The 12,002-nt window shown below is 37.5% G+C and overlaps 1 protein-coding gene across 1 annotated transcript in view; it reads right to left on the reverse strand.

The window, feature by feature from the left end:
- Positions 1-12,002, reverse strand: part of FMN2 (formin 2) — a 261,959-nt gene that overhangs the window by 101,370 nt on the left and 148,587 nt on the right. Inside the window, exons 9-10 of the mRNA XM_090263236.1 lie at positions 568-659; positions 280-409 (exon numbers count right to left, since the gene is read on the reverse strand). Coding sequence (XP_090119362.1) covers positions 280-409; positions 568-659 — 222 coding nt within the window. The remainder of the gene's footprint in view (positions 1-279; positions 410-567; positions 660-12,002) is intronic.

Consider the following 12,002-nt stretch of genomic DNA (forward strand, 5'->3'; position numbering starts at 1 on the left):
CGAAGTTTGATGCATGAGAGGACCATGAAAAGTGAGAGTTCTGCTTTGGCAAAAGCAGAAGGGACAAAAGTCTCCGGAGGTCGATCAGCAATGACCGCAATCGAGCACAGGGGTCCCAGTGCACCGACTTGGACATTCACTCTGTTCTTCAAGCTCGATCAGAATATGTTCTCTTCTGCGGGACTGCTAGCGACCCTTCCAATTGTATGAGCACTTAGAATAAATGGCCTGAACACAAATATCAGAATCCAAGCTTCGGCTCTCCACACCACAACCCACCTCACACAATTTCTGCAGCAGTTCAAGTTTGCGACGAATTGAGCAAATGCTTTCTGAAAATGTGGACTGGAACAGGATGCAAAAGACTCGCTCGGAAAAGTTGGGGATTAGTGACAGCTCATAAAGGAACCTGAGGAAATAAAGCCAAGTTTAGAGGAAGAGTCGAACTCCTATCAGCGACCCCATAGCCGTAACAGCTAGGGGCAGGAAACATTGCATTTTCCACGGGGAGGGAGCCCACCCATGGCCTGGGTGCCCGCTGCAGGGACCCATGGTAGGGACGCTTACTGTTCGGGCTTGTCCAGAGACTTGGCGTTTTCCTTGTCTTTGGAGGAACGGCCATGCTTTTCAATTTTTTCCAGTTCGTCTGACTGTGCCCTCTGGAAATCAAAAGCCAAGCTGATTTTCAAAATCTGGTCAACTGAATCCCTTAGATAATGGTGATCTTAATACAGCAAAACTCTATATATTTTCATCTTTCTTAGCATTTCTTTGTAGTAAGTTTGACTTCATTTATGAGGCATTTTAAAGTGTAAATATGCTTAATGAAAACCAGATCATCTCCAAATCTTCCAAAAAATGTTATTGACTATCAGTGATCTGCAAAACATTTATTTATTGAAGCATGTTTTAAAACAATACGGTCTCTTCTTTTGCTTTTTGGCTGTTTAGAACACTCTCCAGAATGCAAGAATTTCATTTTTAAGTGGTATTTATTTAAAAGAATCAATTAAATTTGGAAATAATTTGATCCTAATGTTGGTATAAAATTGTAAAAGGAAAAAAGTGCTTATTTAACTATTGCAATCGTTATTTATGGCTATTTTTTTTCCTTAGGGGAAAGGAAAATGCAATTGCATTATTAAATCATAGAACAAAAATAAAAGGTTTTGATTCTTTTGCTGAATTTTATTTTTGATACAAAAAAAGGACCCACACTTCCTTTCTTCCTAAAAATACATTCTTTCAACACTTTATAATATCAAGCTAAAAATTTGTTAGCCTAAATTTGTATTTTTTTTAATAGAGAGGATCTTCTGCATTTTTAACTTAAGGTAGAAAACTTTATAGACTAAGAAAATCACAAATCTATTCTTTATGGAGAATTTGGAGGATTTTTATTTGTGGTCTTGTTTTTTTTATAATTCATAAAGATGTTTCAAAACAGTCAAATACTACCTTTTCTAAATGCATTAAGAGGTGTGAATAAACTACCATAAGCTGAATGACAGTCTAGTCTTCAGAACTTAAAATCCTTTCAATGTTATTCTTTGTTTCAACAGAAAAGTAGTTCAGCCAAGAGCTGCTGTAGAAGGCAGAACCTGACAGGTTTCTAGAAACTCTACATATTTCATCTAAACAAAGCTGTGTTCTGTTTTATAGTCACTGTTGTGGAAATGCAGGCTTTCAGATGACGTGATTAACGAAGACAAGCTCCTCAAAGAAAGTTTCTGGTAACAGGGAAGAGGATTGGAAGACAGACCAGCAGACCTTCTGGGGGCTTGATAGATTTTGCTTTTGGAATATAATACGACAAAAGGATACAAAGAAGCAAAGGAGGCTCATTTCACATAAATATCTTGTTACTCCAAAAATTTAGAAATTTAGACACTCATTTAGAATTGCAATTGCATAGCAAGCTTTTTTTTTTTTTTAAGTTTTTTTAATGTGTTTATAGATTTTAGAGATGGAGGGAAGGAGGGAAAGAGAGAGAAAGGGAAAGAGAGAAAGAGAGAGAGAGAGAGACATCAATTGGTTGCCTCTCACACATACCTTGTCTGAGGACCAAACCCACAACCATTTGGTGTATGGGATGATGATCCAACTAACTGAGCCACTCTAGTCAGGGGAATAGGCTTACTTTTTTTCCTTCCAGTTTATTGTGGCTTTGCCCACGAATTTTAGGTGAGTAAACACCGCCTCATTTACCACCCATAAGAATCGGCCCCAGAGATCAGTATAATTCATGATATAGAGTTAGCAGTAATTTATAATGGAAAAATTAAATCAATGATTAAACAGGAACAGAGAAGGCTTCCCAAGTCAGGGCAGAAAACAGAAGTGAAAGAGGAAGGCTACTAATGACAGGACAACGTAAGCAATACTGAGAACGTAATGATACGCAGATAATGCCACCTGTTTATCATCATCATCCTAAGGTATAATGGGGGTCCTTATGAGGCGATTTGAACTCCAAAATAGATAGTTATGGATGTATGGAATAGAAGCAGTCCTTTCAGCGCTAGGATACAAACAGGTAAATAAAGAAGTAAGCTACGCCCAGAAAAGGTACATATGAAGTCCCTCATCTTTATGCTCATTCAACACAACTCTCTCTCACACCCATTATTCACCTCACATGCAGGAATATTTGTGACTGTAAAGGTATAGCAAGTAGGTCTAAACATAATAGGTTTTTAAAGCAATGCTAACCACACCTGCAAGTTTCCACTGTTTGTTAATACACCAACTGTTCCTAGTCCTTCATCTTGACTTTCTTTCTTCTTGCAAAATGTGAGGGATCAAGTGGAAGTCAATTCTTTTCTACCTTCTACAGCCCCTAACTCTTATTCTTATCAGCAACCACACAATGTATGTCAAACTTGTACTAGCATTCATCCAGATTGGTTGCTTTGTTTGACCTTCCAAGTAAATTTAGTCTCAAGTGTCCCTCTCTGGTTCACAAGTTTAAGGTAATCATCAGGGTCAGGCTTTTATAAAGATGAATTGCAGGATTTCGTTCATCTACACATTTAAAGATGTATTGTTTAGCAGGCATTGCGCCAGACACTAGGGAGAAAAAGATCCAGGTGGGGCTTCAGATTCAAGTCAAATCCCATAATACAACATACTAAGTTGTTCATAACACTGCTCCTACTTGCATAACCCTTGTATAGTGATCTTTTTCCACTGCTTTTCAAACCTATATACAACTCTATATATATGAAGAGGATGCTAGTGATCACACTACCATATTAATGGGAATGTGAGGCATTTGTTAAAATAGGTTCATTCTTCCTAAGGCCAAAGATAAGGTCAAAGTAGCTATACATTTACACATTAATTAATAAAACAAAGAAATTTCTAAGTTCCAAACATTCAAATAATAAACCTTCCCTCTCCAGGTCTCAGTTCCTTTCAGGGTCAAACAACCCATCTAGATTAAATTTTTTAGTCTATTGTAACACAAGAATTATTTTGGGAGTAGGTAAAGTCTGTGTTCATGTCCTCATACAACCACATCAAAATTACAACTAAGTTACAGAACTACCACCAATCAGAACCACTTGAAGACTAACTGAACAAAACTCATGTAACTAAGGATTTAAAGAAGAAGCCACATCAGGGCTGGTAGGTTAGGCAGGGATGCAGAATGAACAGGTTTCAAAACCATGGTGTGGCAATTAAGAAGTGGGAGGGATATCTCAACTGCAGAAGTCCACAGACCTGGGCACCAGTGCCAGAAACAGGAGACCCCATAACATCTGACTGTGAAAGCCAGCAGGAATTGCATCCTAGAAGGACAGGAGGCTATTGGAGACTAAGGTTAAACTTTTACGAGGCCCACACATAGCTTTATTCGCTCACAAACTCACCTGCACTCAACTCTAGTGAAGTGACAGCAGCTCAGAGAGGACCAAGGGCATACAGGGAAGAACTAACTTGACTAACTTGAGGGTAAGGGACAGAGGGACAGGGGTCAGATGAACTCTCTCCAGGGACAGAAGTGGTGGCAGGTGCCACTGTTCCTCTGTAGAGCTTCCCCTTGACCCACCCAGACTGCACAAGCAGGTGCCAAATCTGAGCTCTCCATTACCCTGGCTAATGTTGTTCACCTGGGCTGTGTTTCTTGAGACCCTCCCACAGTTAACTTGCCCACCTGGTCTGAGACTCTTGCAGAGGCTCTATCACACAAAGAATGTTAAGAAATGACAACAGTTTAAGAAACCTCTAGAACAACGTTAATCATACCAACACTTGTGAGATGGGAGTACCAGAAAGAGACAAGAGACAGAGAGGGACTGAAAACTTACTGGAAGAATTGACTAAAAATTTACCCAAGCTGGTGAAGAAAATAGACATACAAGTCCAGGAAGCACAGAGAGTACCAAACAAAATGAACCCAAAGAGGACCACACCAAGACACATCATCATTAAAATACCAAAGGTTAAAGACAAAGAGAGAATCTTAAAAGTAGCAAAAGAAAAGCAATTAGTTATGTACAAGGGAGCTCCCTAACACTATCAGCTGATATCTGAATGGAAACTTCGTAGGCCAGAAGGGACTGACTGCATGAAATATTCCACATCATGAAAAGCAAACATCCACAACCGAGGCTGCTCTACCCAGCAAGGCTATCATTTAGAGTCAAAGGAAAGATAGAGTTCTTAAAACAAGAAAAAGCCAAAGGAGTCCTTCACCACCAAACCAAGATTACAAGTATCCTGGTAAAGGAACTTAAAGCAGGAGCTGGTTCCTTAAAAGATAAACAAAACTGATAACCATTTAATCAGATTCATCAAGGAAAAAAGTGAGAACGTGCAAACAAATGAAATCAGAAGTGAAAGAGAAGTGATAAGTGATACCCCAGAAATACAAAGGAGTATAAGAAAACACTGTGAAGAATTATATGCCAACTAATAGGACAACCTGGAAGAAATAGATAAATTTCTAGAAATATACAATCTTCCAAGAGTGAATCAGGAAGAAAGAGAAAATCTGAACAGACTGATAACTACTAACAAAATTGAATCGGTAATCAAAAAACTTCCAACAACCAAAAGTTCTGAAGCAGCTGCCTTCACAAGCAACCAAGTGCGTGGGAGAATATGGGTGGGCAAAAGTACATTTACAGTTGTGACTACACAAAACAGAATTCAGTCTTATATTGTTTAATAATTATTGTATAATTTTCCATACACACAACTGTAAGCCTACTTTTGCCCACCCCTGTCTATTCACAAAGAATATATCACATTGGGGTTGATATTCAAAATAGATAAGGAACTCACAGAACTCAATAATAACAACAAAAAACCTGATCAACGCCTGTCCCAACATCAACTCCAATTCCCCTATGTACTAATTTCCAGAAATAGAAAATTATCATCCAAAATACATTATAGTTTTCACGTCTATGCCTTTGATCAAACTGTTCTGTCTTCTGGGAACATCTTCTCAACTCTTCTCCCAAACATATTACCATCTAGCATATTAAGAACAACCCCAAACATGGCCTAACTATGAAGATTATCCTAGCTCCCCTAAGATCAAATAATTGTTGGCTCTTCAGCAACTATCCTGCTCTTTCCACAGAACTCTATCCTAACACTAATCACATGCAATTATTTAGTTACATACTTCATGTCCTCCATTTGATTTTGGGGGAAAAACTCCATATGTTAGGTACGTTATGAATGAAATAGCATTTACTGTGTTCGACTAGGAACTTCTTAGCCATTTTAAGGGGACATGCTTCTGCATTATTTTAAAAACAATTTAAAATATTCTTTTGGACATTACACATTCAAGACTTTATGGGTGATCTATATACTATTTGTTAATGTATACTTCCTCTAATCTTGAAAACTAACTTTTCAAGAGATATACTTTCTATGACCCATTGATTCATATCTTACAGCCCCACAGATTATTCTTCACCAGGTACAATAAACTGAAGTATCTCTAAATGCCAAGGGCTGAGGGGAAGCTGCAAAATAGTGGCCACGCACACATATCAAAACTAAAGTTGTATGTCTAAGAGCTAAATGGTTCTTCAAGGACCTAAAATCTTGAGTACTTAGCCATATACTGGCAAACATGTGAATAACCAAAAAGAGAGAGAGAGAGAGAGAGAGAGAGAGAGAGAACGAGCCAGATGCACATGAGATACCATCTGGAATCATTCAACTTCCTAAATAAGTTTGATAGGAGTATTACATCTTTAAAAGAATTGACTACTCCTTTAATAACTGCATTGTGCATTAAATTATAGTTGATGCAATCATGGGCATCAAGGAGAAAAGGTGATGACCCTCTCAAGCTAATAATGTGAAAAACATCAAATGCTATTTATTCTTCATGTGTAATTTCAAGTCACGAGCCAGCTTTAGTAAAAACCAAGGCTCTTAGCATGTCCTTATAACAACAGTGAGCATTTACTACCACTGAAAAATCTCTACCTAATATGAGCATACACAGGCCAAACCTGAAAGTCTTCTATATAAACTATAATATTCTTAGCTGCAAGTACGTTCCTCTAGCATCAGCAGAACAAAGGGATTTAAAGGAGGTAGAGTGGACATTTATGGCATCAGGATGGAATAATTTATCATGGGTGCTAGCCAACTGCACCATTTCTCTAGGGCTTTCCTGCCATCATGGAAAGTTACTGGGAAATGTTTAGTACACATGTGTCAGAAGAGACTGTCCTCCAAGGAGAGCTGAATACTTGCTATACTCTACCAAGCTAAAAGGTGTGTTGATGTTCTCAAAGAAATAAGAGGCAGATCACAGAAGAATATAATTAATATTTTAAAATGGCTTGTAAGGACAGCCAGGATGCTAAAACACAATTCGACCCTACACACAAGGATGTACAATTCATGTTCTTCAGAGGGGAGACCTCCTCAAGGACCAAAAGAAGCTACATTAAAAGGAGGAGCAAACGAGTGTTTTGTTTATCAAACAAGGTTTACACTTCGAACTAAAATACAAGAAAAAATAGCAGCAGGAATCAAAGCTAGAGTTAAGCCAACATACAAGTCATTCCAAACACAATTTTTATCTGTTAAGAATTGATTCTCCATCTACTTTATAAATAATTCGAGGACAGCAACAATAGCAGATCTTTTTCTTTCTCCCCTCCTCTCTTTCCAAACAGTAGAAATCTTGGACATCTCTTAGGTTCAGGTCAACACATATTAAAGACAGACCTGTGATTTTTAGTAGGTCAGTAGCTGGACCAGAATTTCTCAGGGAAGTGTGAAATCTGGCATAGACACCTTTCCATCTGTGGAGCCCGAGAATGAATGTGCCTGTTAAGAAGGACTCCTGGAGGCTAACTGGGCTCAAATTTATAAACAGTCTAGTAGTCATTGCAAAACGGGGCCGCTCATGGTCTCTGTGCTCCAGGGAAAAGCAGTACTGTGCTCCTGCTGTCTGATTCAACCCTTACAAGAGAGTTCCTATGATCTTATATCAACTGACAGAACTGTACAATTGGAGTTGTGGAACCACGTCTTTATTTGCATCTTCACTGACCAATCAGAGGGGCTCCATTCTGACCAATAAGAACAGTGCTTTTTAGACCAATCAAACGGTGAGGATTTGGAGTGCTCATTTGCATGAAAACAGACCAATCAAGAACTGGGAAGCAGAACTCTTCTCTATTTAAGCCAGTTTCACCTCTGTTTTGGGAGAGGGCACTTTCAGTTTCCCAGCCTGAGCTGGAACACCAGGGCAGCGCAGAGCTGCCTCAGCTGAGCCACCTGGCCCAGGCTGTCCCACAGCCGTGCTGTGTCATAGTTGCGCTCACTATGGAGCTGCCTCACAGCTACATTGTGTCACTGTTAAGCTGTTCCATTCCACGGCTGAGCTCGTTCACAGTTGAGCCATTTGTACTGAATAAAGTCTCTTCCCTCATGCACCCCAAACTGGGGACTCATTTTAGTGATGAATTGGTGGTAACAACCTGCAGCTGACACCTTCCATAAGCATATGTGCCCCCAGTGACAGATGGATGCCACATCCTCCTTCCCCAAAGAGAGGATGGGACTTAAAGTGCCTTATATTTTGTGTTAAATTATCATTTAATTAAATATTAGCACTTGAATTCATATATAATAATTAAATTTTTATGCATATTTAGCTGCCCAACAAAAGTATATTCTTCTTCTGGGAGCAGGGGGTGGAAACCAGCATATCTCCTAGATGTGTACTATGTACAAAAACATAAGTTGTAACACATATAAGTATGAAGTATTTTTCAAGGAAACATATAAGCATGAAGCATTTTTCAAGGTATTAATATAGACTATAATTTCCATACATTATTTTTAGTATTTAGTTAAATATTAAATACCATATTTTTTTTTCTCTCTCTCATCTCTCTTTTATTTTTTTTTTATTTTATTATTTTTTTTTATTTTGGTTTTTCAATTACAGTTGTCCCCTTTTCCCCTAATTTCTCTCCCCCACCCAACCCACCCCCTCTCTCGCAATCATATCCCTCCCCGTTGTCCGTGTCCATGAGTCTTTTATACGGGTTCTTTGTAAATACTATATTTTAATATACATGGTATCTCTGGAAATAGAGCCATCACACATATCTTAAAACATATTTTAAATTTACCAAGTGTTTGCCATTTTGGAAAATTCTATTAAGTCATTTTTAGCTACTTTAGTGTATTTCAGAGTGATTATAATAAAGGGACAAATATCTGTCTGTTCCATTATATCTTCTGGTTCATTCATTTCTAAGCATTTACCTAACTAAATGGAGCATACAGTATTATATATTGCTTTGTGGTTTCTACATAATATTATGGTGCAGACACTATATGATGTAAGTTATGTATGTAGATTATATTGTCCATCAATTTCTTTTCAGGATGGTAAAGAAAACTCTACAAATATCTGTTAGAATAAGGAAGCGCTGGATGCACAAGACTGAACAGCAGCGGCCCGGGGCAGCAGGTGCCCACAGGATGTCCCGCCGTCTGCAGGCAGCTCACTTGCTAAGGAGACTCAGAAAGGAAAGATGAAGTGGTGGCAATAGCAGTCTAAAGAGCCTAAAGAGCACATGCTGCCATGTGAAGTGACATAGTAAATTTCAAGAGATTTGTTTCGGTATTGGATCTCATAATTTAGAATAAGACGAATACTTGGTTGGGGAAAAGGAGAAGGTCAGGAGCAGGAAGAGGTGCCATAGAGCTTTGAATACCATTTCCTTCTAAGTCTCCTTCCTCCGCATATAAGGAAGACAGTAATCTTGATACGCAAATAGGCAAACACTGGGGAAATGTTAACCCAGCCTGCTCAACAACCGCACTTAAAGTCCAACAGCTGGATTTTACCTACAATTAGAAACTCAGCTTTCTGGCAAAACGATGAGAAAGCAAGAGTCCTTGATTCAAATATAAGAGGAAAAACTGATCCTCAAATTCAACTTTATGGAACATCTGATCGTAGTTACTCTTTCTTCCTTGAAACATATGCCATCATTAAAATGATGGTGATGGAAGGAGACTTGACTTGGGGTGGTGAACACACAATACAGTGGACAGATGATGTACTATAGAATCGTACACCTGAAACCTATAAAATTTTATTAACCAATGTCACTCCAATACATAAAAAAAATAATGATCAAAATCTTGATATTTTAAGATAGCCTACTTAAGAGAATTTGTCAAGGTTAGTGTTATAAATACCATAAATAGCTGTTTGTATTCATTTGGTAAATAACTTTTGTATTGCTCCCTCTGTCCCAAGGCAATGTAACACTAAGGTAAAAAAAAGAACTTTGGTGGCACCGGAAAGGACAAGAATAAAGAAAAGTGCATATGCATGGAATATCTTGGCTAAGTGCTCTAAAAGTAGGGTCTTTAAGAGTCTGTAACAGGAGAGTTTGGGACAGGGAGGAATTCCTGAGGAAGGAGGGAATGAGAACTAAAGGTTCAGAAATATTTACTAGGAGGAGCTGGTAAGTAGAAATTTCCTGTCTGAAAGAACAGCTTTGGTCATGCTGCTGTTCCAGAGGTGGGATCCAGGAGATTTCGAGAAACAAAGAGGCCAGGTGGCTGGAGGGCATACAGCTGGGAGCTTGCTGCAAGATGGTGAAGTGGAGAGACCACAGTTTCGCAAGGCCAGACCATGCAAAACAAAAAACAAATGTGAAAAAGATGTGCTCAGAGAACCTATCTGCAAATAGTAAATAGCCATCAACTTGACAAGCCAATATTGAACATAGAAATGTTAACTGTTCTCCAATAAGTCAACCATTTGAATATCATCAAATTACAATCTCATATTAAAATAAGATGAAAATGTATATGAACAATCATGTGTTATTTATTTTCTCATGTTTCCCACACAACAGTGTTAATCCTTTTAACTTTCATTTTTCAGGAATGCACTGAAGAGAGTTGGTTTATCTAAAAGGAGCAGAGCTGTAAGAATCAGTCAGTAATTTTACGACTTGGCAGGCAATATCACATCCTAGATGTACAAGGAAGAAATATAATTTCTGGTTTTTATTAAGTCTATAGAGTCAATCTGTAAGTGATTCAAGATCTAAAGGTTTTCATTTTTAATTCTGAAATTCACCTTAAGCCCATTTATAGTTGAAAATAAGCATATTTGCAGGAATTCCCTGAACCACCTAAATAAAACAATGAAACATGAGCGTATGATAGTTCAAAAACAGCTATGTGGAAAAAAGTCAATATTCCTCTCACATTTGTCTGAAGAAACTAATAATTAAATGTTGCTTAAAACATGAATCAATTAAATACCTCTAGGAAGTTATGGGAACTCAGATGGTTAATCCAATTCATTTTCATTCATATAATCCACTGTACACTTTTGAGGATGCTATCATGTTACATGTGCTACATCCTTCTTCTAGATTTAAGTTTATGGTATCGCAACTACCACCCTAAGTGAAAGCTACTAAAACTATAAAGGATGCCTGTGAAATCCAATTCCGAGAAGTGTAAATTTAAACCTCTCATTCTTTCAATCCTACCTGGTTTTTTTTCTCTCCCTTCTTCTAATTGGATTAGAGCTGTTTAATTCCAAAAGGGTGTGAAATTTTTATTCCTTCCAACCCTTTCTTAAATTTTTTTTTTTCTTCAACTGAACTTCTAATAGGATTTACTTCCAAGGTCTAGTTTTATTTTAATATTTTTGTTTGTTTGTTTCTTGAATATGAAATAAAGGAAGAATTAAACCATTACCTGAAAAACACAATTCAACTAATAGTTATACATGGCTATTTTAAAGACATATTTTTTACTTGATGGTAATCAGTCAACACTAAAAATAAATTAGGAACTGATCTCAACTGCTCTTCCATTTCCCACTCCACAGCGCATCACTTCCCACCTGCTCACGAACACTGTATATGTGGTACACTATTTATGAAGAGTCTCTCCTATCTGAACTCAATAGTAGTCAATAACCATGAATAAGCTGTAACGATCTGGGGTTTCTTAAACTCCGAAGTCTGTACTGTACTTAGTAACTAACTATGTAGTTTCAGTAGGTTTTGATTCCTCAGTAAACAGGAATTGGGCCCTCACAATTGTGCTTTTTGAAATTAGGGTGTGTTTAGATTTGGAGACTGCCCAAAATTCATTCACATCTCGAAGAGAAAGCTCACTGCCAAACATATGCAATTAGGGGAGGGAAAAAAAAGATTATTCTAAATAAGGTTTGTATAACAAATACTTCCATCTGTTTCACAGAGATCAAATACAACTACTTTAAAACATTTAAGCATCTGGCAAAAAAAAAAAAAAAAAAAGCATGTATTTATGGCAAAGGTTTCAGGTTAGTTATGTTATTTTGTCCTCAAGGATAAGTAGTGGAATGCTAAATAATATTATTCCTCATATATGTAATAACAAAAAAAACTGAGTTTAAACATGAAACTCCAGTTTATTTTTTCTAGATAAAATTTCAATGTTCCTAAAATACCATTACTAAATGATGAAGG

The sequence above is a fragment of the Furipterus horrens genome, unplaced genomic scaffold (assembly GCF_987537825.1).
Source record: "Furipterus horrens unplaced genomic scaffold, mFurHor1.1.pri manual_scaffold_15, whole genome shotgun sequence".
Taxonomy (NCBI): domain Eukaryota; kingdom Metazoa; phylum Chordata; class Mammalia; order Chiroptera; family Furipteridae; genus Furipterus; species Furipterus horrens.